Source organism: Cryptotermes secundus, unplaced genomic scaffold (genome assembly GCF_002891405.2).
Source record: "Cryptotermes secundus unplaced genomic scaffold, Csec_1.0 scaffold1269, whole genome shotgun sequence".
In the NCBI taxonomy this organism is placed as follows: domain Eukaryota; kingdom Metazoa; phylum Arthropoda; class Insecta; order Blattodea; family Kalotermitidae; genus Cryptotermes; species Cryptotermes secundus.
In genome coordinates, this window is record NW_019720738.1 from 851,973 (window position 1) to 871,793 (window position 19,821).

Sequence of the window (19,821 nt, forward strand, 5' to 3'; positions counted from 1 at the left end):
TGTAGTTATGTAAATTATTCGTATGCTAGGGCATTGCAGCTATTGTATGTGTGGAACATCTCTGAGGGTACATCACGCCCTGAACAGGCAACCTTACGGCAGAAAAGTCCCTGTTTGTTCAGCGAGACCTCCGATATAACGTATGTTGAAGATAGAGTCTGGTAGTAGAGTGAATTTACCGACTACACAACACGTTTTTATTATCACATTATCACTACATGTTTCGACCTCAAGAGGTCATCTTCAGGTGTATGAACACGGCTGTATAATTACACGCGGCCACATTTACTTTTCACTCACTCGACCTTGTATCTATTCCAGACTTACGCTCACTAATATATCGAGTTCTTTTTATAAAACACAGGTTAAAATTATTATTCTAATTTAATTGTTAGAAGTTAAAAGTTCGTGAATCGAGGTTCAATTCATGTCACTGGATCAGTACTCATCACGACAACGATCATAACAGATCCAGCAGCATCAGAGAACGCGGAAGAACAGCGAGACCTCACAAACAAGTGAAAGTGTAACCAGTAACATAAGTTGAACCTCAATTCACGAACTTTTAACAATAATAATAATTAAANCAACAATACCTCTCCAGTCACTGTGTTCGGTTTCATGTGTCTGAAGTAATGTACATAGGAAATTGGTGGTATCCGCGCCATCTTCTGGGATGTGACGCCGTGTAGTACTATATAAGTTGTCCGATAAGTAAGAGCTCTGCGTGTTTTGCTTCCTCTTCGACCCTGAACGAGGCGTACGTTCTTCCGAAACGTCGGTGAAATTCTGGCGGACTGCACGGTGTTACGTTCAACAGTGTAGCACTCTTCAGCGCGTAAGAGTCATTGTCAGTGTATTTTTAATTGTTTTTCTCTCTCTTCTTGCAGTATGCTGCCAAATCCAACAGCATTGCCGCGGCGGGCAACAAAGGTAAGCTGCTAGGCGTAAGGTTCCTCTGTCTGAAGACGAGTGCCGCTCCTTGCCTTGCAAACCTGCCCATTTAAATTCAGCACAGTGAAACACAATTGTTCTAAAATCCATCGACATTAAATCAGACAACCAAAATTCCATGGCCTCTGCCTCAAACCACTATTTCTGATCATTCTGACGTCTTCAGCTTTTTAGTACGCTATCAGAAGGACGAACGGGCGAAGCCTGGGAACCTTCTAAAAGCAATAAAATATAGGTTCTCACGGCGGTGAGTGTGAAGAATACTGTCTTTTGGGTAGTGACGTTAGTTTGAGGTTTACCGACGTTTCGAATGAACTTAACTGCATGCATTTTAGCTGTCGGAGAGTAACTTATTGCTTGCTTGACTTTTATACCATGAAGGCAGTACGTTCTTTCGAAACGTCGGTGAAGTTCTTCCAGACTGCATGGCGTAACATCCGACTAGATGGTACTCTGCTGTGGGATTTCGCCTTTATCCTAAAGCGCGCTTGTAGCATCTTAATCTGTTCTGAATAGCTCAGTCAATACAGTGACTAGAGCTCAGAGACTTGTCTCCTTTCCACTCCGTTCAGACCGGGCCACCCAGCCTCCTGTCCAGTGTGCACAGGCTCTTCAGTCGGGGCTAAAGCGGCCACTCTACTCCGCGTTTCAAGGCATTCGCCTGGAGAGACTGAGGAAAGTCACGAAAATCTCGATCAGGATAGCCGGAGTCTCAGCAGCGATTCGAATCGCGAACCTCCAGAATACAAGTCAGACGAATTATCGACGGAGCCGCCACCGCTCTCGGTCCCCGTAGGCTTCTTGGCGGTGTGATTCATTAATCCGAACCCAGAGGTCGTTGATCCCCGTGGCCACGTGCCACGTCAACAAAGTGGAAATGTGTGTTCAGTTTGAGTGCCTGATTATACAGACGCGTCCTTCGTGAACTGACAAGCCCTTGTGATCATGCTCATCGAAATTAATTTAAGAGAACAAGTCTTCTCTCCCGAGGACACAAGCGTTCAGGAGCTTCCTTAACAAAATCGGCCCGGTTTATCTGCACTCGTTTTAACAAAATCGGCCCGGTTTATCTGCACTCGTGAAAACGTTCTCGCTCCTCCACCCCCCAGAAAGAAATGTCGGCGGCCTCCATGCTCAGGGGAGAAATGAGTATGGGGCAAGTGTGAACTGATAATTAGCAGGGGAAAGCCGAAGAAAATCGGAGAACGACCTGCTTCGGTGCCACTTCGTCCATCACGAATGTCACGAGGTAGCCCGGAATTGAACCCGAAGCTCCGCGGTGGGAAGCCACCTCATGAACTGTGGCACAGCATAAATCAGACATAGATACACACATTTCACGCTATGCGCTAAGGTTACATGGGGCGCGTGGAAGTTTGTTTTGTTGATGCGAGGTCGCGTGGTTTCACTGTGTACCGCTTCACAGTTCCGGGCTTGGATCGATCGCCGGTCGCCGGCTGGCGATATAAAGACGGATTCTCTTTAGTCACGACCTCAGTGTCCGTGAGCACCTGGCGCTTGTGTTTCGGACAAGTTCTTTACAGAAGAGAAGGCGAGGCAAGTGCTTTGGCTACTGTGTCGTTCATTTAGTGACAGGATTGGCTTCGTCGTAGCAACGGTAGCGTTGCTTGCACCGCACTGGCTGACCGGCCTTGGTAATTGCCTCGCCTTCGCTTCGTTGGAGAACAGAGGCAGGAAGGCATGCAGTGCAAAATCCCACGTCTGATATAGTTAGGGTGATTAGATATGGGGATAGAACATGTAAGGGGCAACTTGCGAGACCTATGCAGGAATAGGATAACATTAAACTAGATGTTACAGAACTAGCGTGTGAAGATATGGAGTGGATTTAGAGTAGGGTCCAGTGCCGAGATTTTATCGCCACGCCGATGAAACTTCGGGTTAAGTACAGTTGATCGCCGATTTCTCAACACCGAGGCCCGGATTTAGTCCGAGGGTGGTGAGTGTGGGATTTGTGGCTAACAAAACAGCACCGAAGCAGGATTTTCTCTGATCATTATGTTTTCCCTTTAAAATATTTAAGGTGTGTCCAGGTTCTAGTTTCAAGGGAACGCGGGAGCCATTGTTTCCTTAAGGTGTGTCCAGATGCTAGTTTCAGAGGAACGTGGGACCCAGCCTGTCCCTTAAGGTGTGTCCAGGTGATAGTTTCAGAGGAACGTGGGACCCAGCCTGTCCCTTAAGGTGTGTCCAGATGCTAGTTTCAGAGGAACGTGGGACCCAGCCTGTCCCTTAAAGTGTGTCCAGGTGCTAGTTTCAGAGGAACGTGGGACCCATTGTCCCCTTAAGGTGTGTCCAGGTGCTAGTTTCAGAGGAACGTGGGATCCAGCCTGTCCCCTTAAGGTGTGTGCAGGTGCTAGTTTCGGAGAAACGTGGGACCGAATCTATTCCGTTGCGGTGTGTCCAGGTGTGAGGCTGCATGTACAGTCCGTCCCCATGTGCTTCTCAATGCTCCTGTACAGACGGCACAAGGCTGTGAGCCCAGTGCCCGACAAAGTGACCCGCTTGGAGGTGCTGCCCGCACCCCTTGCTCAGACCGAGGGTGAGTTTCAGTGCATGACAGAAGCTGCAAGTTTGCCTCCTCCCTCAGAAAGGGCTTGCCACGATTCCTGTGCTCCTGTATCCCGCATGTGAAGCCTGCCAAAGCGTTATAAGTGCGCTCTCTGTCTCACGCGATGGTAACATCAGACATTATGAACTTTTTCCCCGAAGATGGACGCATCATATTTCTCTGAAACCTTAAATACCTACATGACCGCATGTTAAAGGTGAGGTAAAGTTATCCCTATGCTTAATTAAGTAAGCACTATGCCATGAAGATGTATCGGGAAGTGGAGGCATAGCTCCTATTTTTTTCGCACTACGCTGCATGTTAGAACCACAAACCTAGGCTGAGGTATTCGTGACTCCTTGTACGGAATCCAGATATGCGCTTCGCTGTTCCCAGGAGCTCTGCACCGGTGTAGAGCGCCTGGTAAAATCCCTTCGGATGTCAGGGAACAGCTCGGGAACACTGGACGATTTTCAAGAAATTCCATGTTGGAGAGTTCTAGTAAACGCCGTTTTCACATTCCAGTTTTTGTTGAAATCCGACAAAAATAGCGAGCACATACACGAACACGCAGTGCATTTCTGCGTGTGTCTCGAGCTTAGCCCCGTGAATATTCATCTGGGCGGTTAAAAGTTGCAGAGGACGTAACGCTTCTGCCGCCTGTCCTGTGACCTCGAGGGTCATTAATTTCGTGCGTTTTCATCCGTCAGCAGTGATTTCCCTAACAGAGAGCTCAGCGGTTTTCCGAACGTGTCAGAGATTACTGAACGCTAATAACTAACAGAACGTCCTCCCGCCTCAATGTACATACATACACACATACATACATACATACATGCAACACATGCAGCGGGTGTAAGATTGTTGCATGAATATAATTTAACCGCATAAGGTAGAGGCCCTACCACGTATTATCAGTTGTTTGTAACCATTAAATTTTCATCAGTAAATTAAAAGTCGTGTGAAACTTTGTCTTTGGCATTAAGGGAGAAACAGAGTCAAGGTGTTTGAGAACAGGGTGCTGACGAGAATGTTTACACTGAAGAAGAATGAAATAACAGGAGGCTGGAAAAAATTGCATAACGACGAGCTTTCTAATTTTCACTCCTCGCCAGTTCTTATGGTGACGATGACGTCAAGGAAGGTTAGATTGACAAGACATATAGAACACTCGGGACAAGAGAGGAATGCATACAGGGATTTGTGGCTTTCCCACCGAAATTTTATATGCATTCCCCCGTGCGTTCTACGTGCCTTTCCCATCTCATCCCCTTGACTTGGCAAAGAGTACAAGTTATGATGCTTCTCATTATGCAGTTTTCTCCACCCTCCTATAACTTCACCCCTCTTCAGTCTCAATATTTTCCTCGGCGCCCTGTTCTCAAACACCCTCAGTGTGTGCTCTTCCCTTAATGCAGAGATCAAGTTTCACACCCATACATAACCACAGGGAAAATTATAGTTCTATATCTTCTGATTTTTACGTCATTAGACAGCAGACGAGAAGACAAAAGGATGGACACTGGAACAGTGAATGAAATCAGTCTTTTGAATGTTTACAGTTGATGATGGAAACCGTTCAACATATTACCAGCGTACACGGCAACAGGCCAGACCTACCAACATAATTCCTGCTCTGAATGGACATGGAGACCAGCAGAATGTGGCCATGGCACGAGGCGTGGAGAACATCGCTCCAACTCCTAGTACACCCACGGTCGCCAGTGTTGCGGCCAGACAACAGCAGCTGCAGCAACAGCTTCAGCAGCAACAGCAGGCTGCTTTGGCAGGAGCTCAAGGTACTTCTTCTGCAGAGGTTGCACTCAAGGAGGTGGGAGGATTCTGTATTTTATCTACACTTTATTAACCGATGCTCGGAGTTCAGAATATACAACATCGTAGGGTGGGGTGATTGTCCAGTAGTAATTTGAAAGGAATGTGAACTGAAGCAGCCATGACATAATTCAAGGTACTACATTGGCATTTGCATGATGGGGTCATGGAAAACCTTGACTCTATACTGTCAGTCCATATACCTGTAGGCAGTAGGCCATCTGAGATACAGATCAGATACAGATCAAGTGGTGTGCCGTCCAGTTGATATGTACACCGGGTGGAGGGTGGGGGGTCCCAGTATGGATCCTATTCATGTCACAATCCAGAAGATAGAACTCTTTAAAATAGTTAATTTAATCCTGGTTAGTCACAAATGAACCCTTTGCTTTGAAATGCAACCTCAGTGAAACATCAACTGCCAAAGTATACCATGGTGCAAGATGAACAGAGTATCTGTTAAGTATCTCAGTTCAAACCGTTGCCAAGTTCTGGCTGTTCTGTAGTTTTTCTTAGTCTTTTGAAGTAAATTCCAATTAGGCCACAGCCACTTCCAAATCCTATTGTATCTGTGATCCTACCATTTGATGCTACGTAATCTAGCCACTGATTGTGTCCTAGAATAACCTGCTAGAAAGTACTACTACAGGATGTCCCATAAGTATGGAGCCATAAGCGGTATTGGAATCAGGAACTCATTTCTAGTCAGATTAACCCGTAACACGTGTCAGCTTCACAGCCATGCTGTCTGTGTAACTCGCTGTGATATAGTGGTCAAAGTTATGGAAACACTGGGCTGCCTGACACCCAGAATGGCCACACGTTTCACTTGTGGATCATTTTGGTACAGGAGGACGGGGACGGAGGAGTAATGTGGTGAAGGAAGTTGAGCGACTGAAGAAGAACCGGGAGGAACGGCGTCAGAGACAGGCAGAACTGAAAGAGGAGAAGGAAGTTCTCATGAGCATGGATCCTGGTAACCCCAATTGGGAGTTCCTTGCTATGATCAGGTGTGTACCTCATGCCTTCCCCTCCTAGTAGTGTTGTTTCAGTTCTCAGAGCAGTCATGCGGAATGTGATACGTTGTAGTCTAGTGAGTATGTGCCCATATTTCAGAGGATCCTTCACGTAGAGGCACTGGATTCCTGATGTTGCCACCTGCCTTCCGGACTACATGGTATCACAGTCCAGAATTGTTGCAGTTTTGTTGCTCCATCACTGTGGAGTGTAGTTGCTGAACATCACATTTTGGTGGCTAGCATTCACGAGGTTCTGGCCCAAATCTTTGCCCCTGAGACTCGTGTTAACACATTTGACGTTTGTCTCGTGTAAAATGATGCTGTTTAGCCTGTTCTGCCTCCATCTTCAGGATAGAATTGTCAGTTGTTTACCTTGGCAGTTGCAGCATCTCCCACCAAAACCATGCTACCCATACACCACAGTACACAGTGAGATGCCCCACAAAACATTAAGCTCCATAGTCACTGCCGTGAGAAATTCAAATCTCATAGATTTTCACGGTTTTCCTTGAACGTTCCAAGTCAGTGCTGGGATAGGCTTGGACTTCTGAATAGATTCTTACCATTGGGTTTTCTGATCTCCAGGAAATGAGCTGCATGTCCCGTCCATCTCAGTCCCCTTGATTTCATCATCCCAACAAAATTGGGTGGAGAGTCCTCCTGTTATTTGATTGATCAAGATTCTCCTTGTCCGCTACAGTTGTGTTTGTGGGCATCGCTTGTGAACAAGTTGTATTCTCTAATGCCCAATGAAGGCTTTTCTATGGAGCAGTGGATTTGGCCAGTAAAGGGGAGAAATTCTTAACTGGGGAGCATCGAATGGGAGTTCTGGAGCTTTATGATCAGGAATAATTATTTTTAATATAGGTGTCAAGTTGGGGCACGCGGTAGCGTAGTGGTTGAGGGGCTATGCTACAAGCCGGAAGGTCGTGGGTTCAAATCCCAATGAGGTCATTGGATATTTTTCAGTTGACCTAATCCTTCCAGCCGCACTAGGCCCTGGGGTTTACTCAGCCTCTAACAGAAATGAGAACCAGGAATTAATTAAATAATTTTCCTGGTGAGTAAGCGTGGCCGGCGCGTAAGGCTGACAACCTTACCGCCATCTTTGAGCCGATTGTCTAGATAATGTGGGACCCTCAACGTCTCACAACCCTACGGGCCTTCACGGCCTGGTAGAGGGATAGCTTTACTTTTTTTTTACTTTTAGGTGTCAAGTTACTTGATATGAACTTGACATTAACATGCTTAAGAAAGGTTATTTTTCAGTGACAGCTGTTAAATAATAATAATCTTCGGCTAAAGGAAAAATAGGATTCCTAAATGACTACAGTGAACGGTATTCAAATTAACTGACTTATGTATTTTTCAATTGGAGCCAGGATAGCGCAGTCAGTATAGCAACTGAGAATTTTGGGTTTTAGTCCCAGAAGGGTCAAGAATTTTCTCTTCTCCATGTCATCCAGACCAGTTCTGGGGCTCACCCAGCCTCCTATCCAGTGAGTACTGGGAAGTGGCAGGGGTGTGAACCTGACCACTCACCTCCAGCTAGTGCCGAGGTCAAGAAAATATGGATCTATACATTCATTCCTCCATTCAATTAAAATTGAAGGCAGTGAAACCAAAAGCCACAATTAAATTAAGATACTTTGATAATGACTGTACAGATTTTCCATTTGTTATGATTCCACTCGCCAAATCCCAGCGGCTGTGTCGCCTCTAGTTCTGTTGCTGTGTTCTCACTGAAATCTCTGCCGTGCAAGTGTTCGTCAGTTTCAGTGTTTTCGCGGATGTGGTCCATTGGTACCCATGTATATGTTGCTGCTACTGACCCTACTATATTGTGGTTTCCAGGGAATACCGTAACGGTATCGAGTTCCGTCCCCTGCGAGAGTCAGACCCCGTGGAGGATCATCAGATCACAGTTTGCATCAGGAAGAGGCCACTCAACAAGAAAGGCAAGTCTGGTCACCTTCTTGTTCATAAGTTTATAATTCAGCTTCAGGGCATTGGAATTGTGTGAGGCGGCTAGTCACCGGCTTCCCACCAGCCCGGCGGGTCAGGTCATGTGGGATGTGTGGTGGACAAAGCGGAACTGGGGCAGGTTTTCTCTGAGTACTTCGGTTTCCACTGCCAGTCTCCATTCCTCCATTTGTTACACAGTCACCATAATCTGTCATCTGGGTCCAGTACAATAAGCCAATAGCAGCCGCAGTACCAAGTGGACTCGGTCTCACCCCACTAAGAATAATAAAGAAGAAAACAAATAATAATAATATTTGTGTGAGGGGACCAAGGCGTAGGTGGGTGGACAATATTAAAATGGGTCTTCAGGACACAGGATGGGATGGTATGGACTGGATTGATCTGGCTCAGGATAGAGACCAGTGAGGGCTCTTGTTAACACCGTAATGAACCTTTGGGTTCCATAAAATACTGAGAAATTCTTGAGTAGCTGCAGAATTGGCTGCTCCCCAAGAAGGGCTCAGCTTCATGAGTAAGTAAGTAATTGTGTGAGGGCACATGATCATCGGGTAGCAACACAGTTCTGTTAGAATGTTATTAGATTCTATCATCAGCATAAGATGGGAACCAAAATCATCATATGGGAGATCTCACTGACCATGCAGCACTCTTCCCCCCCCTCCCCCCGATATGGTTGCCCACGCATGGCATAATGTACCCGCAGAGATGTTTTAGGCAGGGGATTATAATAACGTAGCGAGTGCTAGGACTGACTGACCACCGGTCGCAGAGTCACTTTGATTTTGACAGCGATTGCTGGCCCAGTGTTTTGCCTCTAATGCCATGCTCCAACAAGTTTCGGCACTGTGAGGTACTGCAGCTGCTGAGATCATGGAGCTTAGTGGTGTCTTCAGAACTTTGCCTCACCGCACAGTTCATCTCGCTGCCACAGAGGGCACCAATGTCCACTCTCTCATGCTTGAGTATGTTTTCATGCTGTTGCAGTGTGTCATTTGGTTGTACGTTAGCTTTGAGAGACTATCTGCTGGGTTGTTGTATGCTACAGAAATAATCACCATCTGAGACACTTCACAGTGAGTGATGCAGGTGAACATGGTGAACTGAGGCTAAAGATATCAAACATTACGATGATGGCCAGTGTGTTAAGGAGTGGTACATAATTATTAGATGTGAAGAATAGACCATAGCCTTTAGATCAGTTAATTTAAACTTGTGTTACGGCAAGTTGAACAAGTTTAAAATATTCATGATATTGACTTTGAGACAGTTTTGTTTTGTTCACAGAAAAATGTGTGATGTTGTTCTTGTTAATGTCTGTGCTGTGTTCGTTACGAGAAGCAGTGTTTGCGATGTGTTGCAGAGGTGGCCAGGAAGGAGGTCGATGTGATCTCAGTGCCCAATAAAGACCAGATTGTCGTACATGAGCCCAAACTCAAAGTGGATCTCACAAAGTTCTTGGAGAACCAGCATTTCAGATTTGACTACGCTTTTGATGAGACCTGTGGCAATGACTTGGTTTACAAGTGAGTACAGTGCTGATTGAGGGGAGGAAAGAAATTTCCTTATCTCTCTTTTTGTTTCCTGTCTTTATGTCCGTTATTTTGACCCTCTTGGTCATTACGGTAAAGCTGTAGAAGATGATGCACTGTGGGGATATAAACACATTCCAGATTGAAATAAAATCTTGATATGCCTCTCCTCAGATACACAGCAAAGCCTCTAGTCCAAACAATCTTCGAGGGGGGGATGGCAACGTGTTTTGCGTATGGGCAGACAGGAAGTGGCAAGACCCATACGATGGGCGGTGACTTCCAGGGCAAGACACAAGACTGCAAGAAGGGAATCTATGCCATGGCTGCCAAAGATGTCTTTAAGTTCCTCAAGTCGCCAAAGTATAAGGTCAGTGGCTGACATTTAGGGTGTACTGTGAAGCCCCCATTCAAGGTTGCCCGAGGTGCAAGTGGATTTGAACACAAACTGAGGAAAATCTTAAAATAGGGGTAACTGAACACAGATTAATTTTGGATCATTGTAAATGGAGGAAGACCTCAAATTGAGGAACATTAAATGTGAGTTGACCGTATGTTTTGTGGTCAGGAGTAAATTAGTTGGAACTGCTGGAACGTCATAGTGCACTCGCTTGTGTTATCTGTGCCAGATGGGCCCTGCTGCCCCATACCTCTCTGTGGTTTTGTTTATGCAGCTGTATCACTCTCACATTAAGGTAAGAACTGAGGACAACTTTTGGGCCCAAGAGGGAAGGAGTGACAGGAGGACAGAGAGAATTTCATAATGGGGAACTTCATAATTTGTACTCTGCACTGGATATTGGTAGAGTGAGGAAATGAGGGAGGCTACATTTGACCTTATATAAATAAATGCGCAAAATATCTCAGCTTATCATGATAAATAACTTGGACACAGACATTCCTTCTGTTAAATGTAAACTGTATGCTTTTACAGTTAATCTGAATGTGTTCCAGAAACTTAAGTCATTTTGTGAGAAAGCTTAACTGTCAAATTGTGAATAGACTTCCAGGGATAGGATGTGCCCATTTGTGTTCCTTTGACTTCAGACACAGCTGTGAAATGGTTAAATATGTTTTATCAGGTCCTGAACTTGATGGTGTCGGCAAGCTTCTTTGAGATCTACAGTGGCAAGGTCTTCGATCTGCTGGCAAATAAAGCCAAGTTGCGTGTTCTTGAAGATGGCAAGCAGCAAGTGCAGATCGTGGGGCTGACTGAAAAAGTAGTTGACTCAGTGGATGAAGTCCTTAAACTTATACAGCATGGTAACACTGCCAGGTAACAGCACATGTAAACAACAGTATGGATGTTCTCGGGCGCTTACCATGGCCTGTTTGTCTCAATTTGGGAAACAGCTAGAAGCTTCAAGTATTTCTGGACTCTGATATTAAGACAAGGGGATAAAGCCAATACCTCTACTGGGAGCCAGACCCTTATCAGTCTGATAGCGTCCCACTCATAGTATTTACTGTCGTTCTGAATTAAATTAGCTGAAAGCTGAGTCCCTTCCTGTGACACCATTGATACAGTCATCTGTTTGTTGCAGGACATCAGGGCAGACATCAGCAAACTCCAATTCTTCCCGGTCTCATGCAGTATTCCAGATCATAGTCCGGACACCTGGCATCAATCGTATCCATGGCAAGTTCTCATTGATCGACCTAGCGGGAAATGAGAGGGGAGCAGATACGTCCTCTGCAAATAGGCAGACAAGTAAGTGTATTGTATTGTGATGCTGTGTTGTCTGGTAGAAGTCTGCAAACGTTTTGGATGAACGTAGTGTTCCAGTCTGAGGATCTGAGAGAAAACAGAGCAAGCGATACATGAAACTGTGGTTCAGGAGCCCAGCCAGAACCAGTAGGAGGAATGACTGAGAAGAAGGGTCATCACAAAATGGTGAGGTGGGGGAGACCAGTGGACCTGGGGAATAACAGGGGCTGTAGGCAGTGTGGTGGGGGATGAAAGGAGGAAACAGGTACAGGTGAGGCCCTTCTGGGGGTCAACACAGGTTACTCTTGCTCCAGTTGATTCTCCCTGGACTTCTTTCTAGGCCAGTGCCTGAACAGTCTCTTCCGCATGTTCAGCTCACTGGTTTCTTGGTATATTCTTCAGCCATGAAGATGGTGGCGGTACATTCCTCTGAAACCTGATGAACTTCTACCAGACCACATGGTGTCACATTTCAGAAAATAATATTCTTTAAAGTGAGTGTATTGTCTGCAGCAATATACCTGAACACTTCTTGATCTGTTGCTTTTCGCAGACTGCACTGTACAGCCATTGAATATTCAGCTGCAAAGAGGTACCCCTGTTACAGACCCAAGACTTACCTCAGTCTAGTGTTTGTGGGTTAAGGAACAAGTTGCCTGTGCCATTATCACAATCCTTGATCCAGCACGATTATGATTTTCTTTTTTCAGCTTCATCACTGCGAAAGCTTGCCATAGCTCCCTAACCTCTCTGTCTGATATGCATATACTTCAGTACTGGCTGAAGCACCTGTTTCGTGCTTGCTTTCCCTTAACAATAAGCTGGTTATAAGAACCAAGGGATATGATATGCAACATCTGTTTAGCACTGGGGCACCACATAATGATAACTTTATGGCTGTGGACACCAATCTAAAAGGTTATGATCATCTGTTACACTGAAAGTTACTGAATGTTTGGACTTTGTCCATCATCTGATATTCTAAAGAACACCATCACTGTATCCAGGGATTGAGGTGGGCTCTAACAGACTGGACTGAATTTTTCAATTGATTTCATGATATGTAGTAAAGAAAAGTGCAGAATAACTATGATGTGGATAACCGATGCAGTCTTGCAAACCTTAAGGGGCTTATTTTTAAGCCATATCAACCTGGCAACATTAATTTAAATAAATATTTTTTAACTTTATGGGGTCTAATTTTTAATTTGTGTGCTTATTTCATAAACCTGATCATTGCAGGGCAAATATTTGTATCAACATATCAGAAAAATGTTATGTTTTTTGTATTGCATCCCACAGGTGGATGGTATCTGAGACACAGTGTGGCCCCTCACTGGTTTCAAATTTGAAAGCCAGTGGGTTAACTTAGTTTTCCAGGATATGTGTCACATTCACTAAACAGAATCTTTTCTGGTTGCACAAAGGGATGGAAGGTGCAGAAATTAACAAGTCACTTTTGGCTCTAAAGGAGTGTATCAGGGCGTTGGGCAGGAAAGGTGCTCATCTCCCGTTTCGAGCCAGCAAGCTCACCCAGGTGCTTCGAGACTCCTTCATCGGGGAAAAATCCAAAACATGTATGGTGAGTGTTGTGATGCAGAGTTCTGTGTTTTCTGTGCATAAAGCGCATGAACATATGTTGATGAGCTTACGTACATCTGTAACAGATTTTGATCAAGTTTCATCCTGAGGACATATGTGAAAAGTTATGGGGGAACATTTTGTTACCCCACTGTTTACTCTCTGCCTTTTAATTGTTATTGCAAAACATATCATGTTATTAATTTTACTGCTGTTCATTTTAGTCTCTTATGAATGTTATTTTTTCATTTTCACTGAAAAATTTAATTTAAACTGATTAATATGACATCGCGGCACATTTTAGAAGGACGTGGTGTATGATTGGTTGATCCTGAGCATGTCTTTTTCTGTGTATATGTATCCACCTGAAATAGGAGTGAAACTTCCCTTGCAATGTGCGTCAGTCACCCTAAATTCTTTTTGCCACAAGATGGACTGATACACTGTGCTTATGTTCTGGATTGTAGATAGCGATGATTAGTCCAGGCATGAGTTCATGTGAACACTCTCTCAACACACTGCGGTACGCGGATCGTGTCAAGGAACTGGCAGCCAATGATCCCATGGAGATGAAGATATCTCCTAACAGTGAAGGGGAGCCCATGAAGGTGGAGAATAACGGTGCACTGGAAGATAGTGATCTTGCCCAACTTCGATCCTTAAATGTAAGTCTGCTGGTTAGTGTTGCATTATGGGCCATGCTGTAGTTGAGGTGGTTAGCTGCTGGTCTCTCATTGTACAGGGTAGTTAATATGGGATTTGTGATGGACAATGTTGCAGTGTGGTAGCTTCTTCCCCTGCCATTTTGTCATATCATCTGGCGAGGCTATGGTACCAAGGGACTCTGTCCCCCCCCCCCACTGCTACAACTACTGCTACATCTCTCCTTCATATGTGGTACTGCCCCTATAGAGATACTGAAGTTGTAGTTTCCTGAAAAGTCAATGGATTTAATTGAACTGATCATGCTACTCAGTTGGCCTTTGCGAGTAGCGCCAGATACACTCATGAATCATGACTATGTTCAGTGTCATTACTGCTGCAGCAGAGCTTGCCCCTTTGCAAGAGCAAGAAGTTTACAGGCTTCTCACTTACCAGATAGTTTTAGTGGCAGAGGTTTGAACTAGTATCTGGGAGGTGCTTGGTTCAAATCTTGGCTGGAACAATGGCTGTCCTGACAGTTTTCCCCACTGACTGCTTCATTCCGAATCGCACCGGCTTCTCAGCATGGAGACAGATGTTTGCGTCACAAGCTCTCAGTGTGTTCAAAAGGTTAATTACTGTGGATGTGTTGCAGGAAGGAGAGATCTCAGCGGACCTGTTCACCTTCCACGAGGCAGTTTCACAGCTGCAGCTACTGGAAGAGGAGGTGTTAGATGCTCACACCAGTCTAGCAGAGATGGGGCCCATGTGGACCGGGCACGACCATGCCTTGCTAGCCATGACAAATGATGTAGACTATGACCAGGACGGTGAGATTGCCAACAGCTGTAATCACTGTAGTACCCAGAACAAGCAGCTTCATGGCTGTAGGCGCTGTTACAGCTCTCGAAAACATAGGAGACCATTGGCTTCGGGAACTAGAGCAGTCGTGTTGTAATCCATTCCTCACATAGACAGGCTTATGAGTTTCAGGGTAATGCCCCTGCCAGATGAAATTTGGTCTCTCAGACACATTCCCCAAATAGACATAAACTTTGCTATGAAGACATTTCCCCAGAGTGGAAGGAGGTTTTGTACCAGAACATCCTGCTGTAATTACAAGGCAGCTGCTAGTTAATCTGGGACCATATTATATGTGCCTGATATGTTAGCCAACTTTCCTGTTCCGTGGCTTTGGCACTAGCTTGCTCCGCCATTTGTGAAAGAGAGTTGGCACAGCCGCAGGGCAACTATCATTATGCCAGTTGTTGCTTTCCGGTAAGATCAAGTTTGGCAGTTGACTAACAGTTCTGATGTAGTAGTGTAAACATTTACAGAATGGTGGGTGTGAGGTTCTCACATCAGCAACTACAAAGAGTGCTGCTGTCTTCTGGGATGTGTCACTCCATACTCTGAGAGAAGTTCCCCAATGTTTCAGAGGAACATACTGTTCTATTTCCTTCTTCTTCTTCTTCTTCTCCTCTCTCTGTTTTTTTTTCTAGTGGGGTGGGACTAGTCCCTTGCACTACAGCCACTTCTGGCCTATTGTACCAGCCCCAGATGATAGGTGAGGGTGATTGTGGAGCAACTGGTGGAATGAAGATTGGCAGGGGAAACCGAAGTACTCGGAGAAAACCTGCCCCATCGCCAGTTTGTCAACCACAAACCCCACTTGACCAGAACCGGGATCGAACCCAGGCCGCCACAGTGGGAAGCCAGCAGCTAACTGCTTGAGCTATGGCGCGGCCTACATATCCATCTTGCTTCTTACTGGTTTCATGCTTGGCTTATTCGTTGACCCTGAAGAATGAAGCAGTATGTTACTCTGAAACATCTCTGAATGTTTATTAGACAACACAGCATCACCTCCCATATGTTAGTATCATATGTTTACAGAACTGTGTTAACCTTGTTAATATTTGTAGCTGAATGCATTTGTAATTTTAGTGATCTACAGACATTTGCACTGTAATGGCTTTGCAGCTGGTAGAGGGCTCTGTGCTTGGAAAATACCAGGTCTTCTCTTTATTTTTTTTTTCTGCTTCTTTTCCACCTTATACAGATGAAAAGTCTCCAGTCTCTTCATTCTTCCTACCTTTTTCCTTTTCAATTGCTTGCCAGCTTTTCCCTCATTCCTCTGTGTCTTCTGCATGTGATTGAACCATCCCATGGCTCCCTTCCCTTTACACAACAGAAAGGACATTAGTCCTTCCGTTGCTATGAACAATCTTCATGCAAAATGCTGCCTGTATACCTTCAGTAGTTCATTAATGAACACCATGAAAATTGGAAACTAAATATACTGTTCATGTGGTGGCCATATTGTTTTATTCTAGAAAAAATTACCTTATTCAAAAGCTGCATATTTTCAGTAAAGATAGACACATCACAGAGGCAATCAGAACTGTCTGCACTCATTGATGTTCATAAAATTTGTTGTTGTGTTCTGTACTCTTTCTGTATAATTGGAGAATGAAGTTGCAAAATTTTAGTTGGAAACCTTCAAGGAGAAAGAGTTTTTGAGTGACAGAAGCATCTTTACCAGTTCTGTCTCACCTTATTGCATGTGCACAGGCCGCCTTCTGCTGCTTTTAATACCAGCGCCCAGTGTTTGTCCCCCTGGCCAGTATGTGCTGGTGCACTAAAACCAAGAATGGGACACCAGTAAAGATGTTGTCTGGGAAGAGTAGTGCTAATGCCAGTGTGATTTAGTTACTCAGTGGATGAACAGTGTGTGTTGTGTTGCAGCATATTCTAAACAGCTGGAGCTGATGCTGGCTGAGAGGATGGAAGTTCTGGGTGACCTAAAACAGAAAGTGGCTGCATTCAGAGCACAACTTGTTGCCGAGGAACAAATCAGTCAGAAGATCAAGCGACCAGCACCTACGAGGCACACCTAACCTCTGCGCCACAGTATTGCCATTCCAGTGTGCGTTATAATGCCCAGTTATTAAAGAAAGACAAGTTGTGTGAAAGTACCCCCCCCCCTCTCCCAATATTTTGAATTGCATGGTATGTTCTAATTGTTATGACGCTCTATTTTTACCATAAATATGAACCTAATTGATTGAAGCATGTTGGGGACCATTAGTTTTGTACATTTAATTGCAGTTTCTTTTGGTCTTTTGTGCTTTTTTAAATATTTTTATGTACATCTTGTAATGAAGTCCATACCATGTCAGGAAGGACAAAGCATATGCCCCATCTTTCTAAAACTGTAGCTAATTTGTTCTGCATTGTTTCTTTGATGTGAGATAAATGTCAAGAAATATTCTCTACCTGTGTTGAGCTTGTGTTGCTACTTATTCCTGTCAGTTCTTTCTCCAGTGTGGTACTTTATAAAAGGAATATGCAATACAAGCTGCTTTACCACAGTCATGTTCATACTTTGTGATAATTTCAGTTTCCTCTGAAGTGCTGGTATATGTTTTGCATGGCAGGTTATCAGGAACAAGGAGCATCTGACATCCTTTTTTATTTACAAATACTTTCAGCCGCTTGGTGTCATGAGAGCTAACACTCGTTTGCCAAACTAACATAAATAATCCATAATGGTTGATCCAATGGCGAAAGCAACATTTATACATCACTGAATTGTCAGAAAACTATAATCAATGCTAACCCTTTGATTCATGAAATTTGTTACATATTTTTTAAAGTTTCAGTTCCTACCTCACAGAGAACATTTATCTCCATTACAGAGACCAACTGGTTAATGCTGTTTGGGGAAGTAATAACAAGAATCAAAAAAACATAAATACATCACATGGAAATATTGCAGAGTTCTTTAATGTGAAAGCTAATGGTATATACAGTTACCACTGTGCTTTATAGTGTTAAAAATCTGTCTCATCAGTTTACAGTGAAATGTGATTATTATGATACGTCTTCTTCCCTGCCCTTATAAGTTCGCAAGACCGTTCAGTGCATTTGTGGTACTACGGCTCAGCGAATCTTATGATTGCCACAGTACTTAACTAGAATTATGTAAACATTTGTTCCCTTTCCTTGATACATACATGTTCTGGAATTGCATAGAACTTCCCTCACCTCCACCAAGTTTTGTGCTGCGCAACATTCACTCTTATACCATCACCTCCCTATTACACTACGTGTAACATCAAACGTTTTTTCTTACTTATCACTCTGTGGTTGTGAAAGGATTTGTCTTCTAAAAACTTGTGAGAAAAAACATTGATGAAAAGGAAATACTGATTTTTGTGGAAGGAATGAATTTTAAAAGGTTGATGAAAGCAACTTTGAACATTTACATAAAAGAGTACTTCTGCACTATAATCTGACATCTCAGGCTTATTTGTCACAATTACTGTAGTCCTGATGCAATTTTGTGATCCCACATATCATCATTGTTCACCTCAAAACATGCAACCATCATACCTTTTCCAGGCACTTTGCCACACACTCTGCTTTGTGAGTCAGTCACTTCATGATTCTTTCTGCCAGTAGACTTCTGCAGGCTGGGCCAGACTTCTTTAAGTTCTGACATGACCATAGTTTGCCTTTTTCATTTTTTTTTTTTTTGTTGTGAAATTATACATAACAGACGCAACACTTGTATACCCCAGAACATGAGGCTGGGGATACGTGCATCCAGATCATTAACGTAAATTACATGTGTTTCTGAAGTTCATAACACTGAATTCCTCTGCAGTGAACAGTGTTGCCAGTGAAGGTTAACTAATTTCTTTTTAGAAAGGTAAAATATTTTAAATGTATAACTTCCCTTCTGACCTTTCCTTTGTGTTAGTTATTTTGAAATTGCTTTTTTTAGTACTGAGAGATGCGATTGGTTTGTTAAAGCTTTCGGACGTTAAGTTGTTATACTGTAGGAACTTTTATCATACAGAAATTTTGCATTTGTGATGCAGGTGGATTTTAACTCTTGTGTAATGGTATTTATATCAATAACAGTGCGGTGATAAGCCAGCTGAAGCCCTTCACCATTACCATAGGATGACACATAGACGATAAAGGTTAATAATATGGTATATGGCACGTGTATTTGCTATGATTTAAATTTATTTTTCCTTTGCAGACCTGGAAGTTTATTCATGCAGATGAGCACAGCGACAGTGAATAAGCTGTTGTAACTAACGGGTCTCATACATTGAAATCAGAATGAGAAAAGCTTGCACATTTAAGCTCATTAGATTATTTTAAATTATTGCCATAGAATGATCAGGATTGAATGATTAAAAAAAGTGATTTTTGGTGTTGATGTTTTGTACATCTTTTTCTCTGCCCCCCTCTTCAGTTCCCCCCTAAAAATTCAGGGAGGGGGCACATCTGTCTTTGTAACTTGGCATGACAGTGTTAACATTATATGAATCTGACACAATAAAAAGGTCTGTTTGTGTCTACTAAATACTGGCTCAGGCCCGACGGTCTGCATTGCCCTTCTGAGCCCTTCACTGGCAGCACACTGTCAAACCCTTAGAAGTCTGGAGTTCATCTAGATACTATTTAAAAATTCAGTTCCTGTCTCAGAAAATAACTGCCTCTGTTACAAAGTCCAGCCATTTAATGCTGTATAGGGAAATAATCACTGTTCACTGTGAAAATCATACAAAACACACAAATACACTTTCAGTAAAGTGCAGAATTTTTTTTTCTGTGTTAATGCAGGTTGTACATATAATTGCGACTATGCTTTAAAGCATGTGTTCTTGAACTTTGTGGTTCCATGCCCCCCCCCCCAGTCTACTGCAGCAAATAGTGCATCTCCTCACACTGCTGCAGGTCCCTATGAGGCTGTGCCCATGACAGCAGGAACATAAATAACTTTTATAGCCTCTCTGTACCTACAGGAAGCTATAAAATGCTCCTGTACAGTAACAGAAATGTTCTTGGAGTGTTCTGCTAGCTGAAAGCACCTATATCAAATCTTGCTGACTTGCCAGAACTATACATGAATACAAGTCAGAACTTGGCAAGCCCCCCTTGGGGGGGGGGGGGGGACGTACAGTTTGAGAAGCCATG

General features: G+C 43.8%; 1 protein-coding gene across 4 annotated transcripts in view; it reads left to right on the top strand.

Moving 5' to 3' along the window:
* Positions 1-17,853, top strand: part of LOC111873302 (kinesin-like protein Klp10A) — a 70,343-nt gene extending 52,490 nt beyond the window's left edge. For 3 of the 4 annotated variants that reach the window (XM_023867937.2, XM_023867921.2, XM_023867913.2), the window contains 12 exons: positions 891-933; positions 5,086-5,322; positions 6,207-6,366; positions 8,230-8,333; positions 9,722-9,884; positions 10,065-10,260; positions 10,973-11,166; positions 11,435-11,601; positions 13,026-13,180; positions 13,647-13,844; positions 14,477-14,651; positions 16,570-17,853. In XM_023867937.2, coding sequence (XP_023723705.1) covers positions 891-933; positions 5,086-5,322; positions 6,207-6,366; positions 8,230-8,333; positions 9,722-9,884; positions 10,065-10,260; positions 10,973-11,166; positions 11,435-11,601; positions 13,026-13,180; positions 13,647-13,844; positions 14,477-14,651; positions 16,570-16,721 — 1,944 coding nt within the window. In that variant the 3' untranslated portion in view covers positions 16,722-17,853. The remainder of the gene's footprint in view (positions 1-890; positions 934-5,085; positions 5,323-6,206; positions 6,367-8,229; positions 8,334-9,721; positions 9,885-10,064; positions 10,261-10,972; positions 11,167-11,434; positions 11,602-13,025; positions 13,181-13,646; positions 13,845-14,476; positions 14,652-16,569) is intronic. The other variant, XM_023867927.2, reaches the window with a different exon arrangement.
* The last annotated feature ends 1,968 nt before the right edge of the window (positions 17,854-19,821 follow it).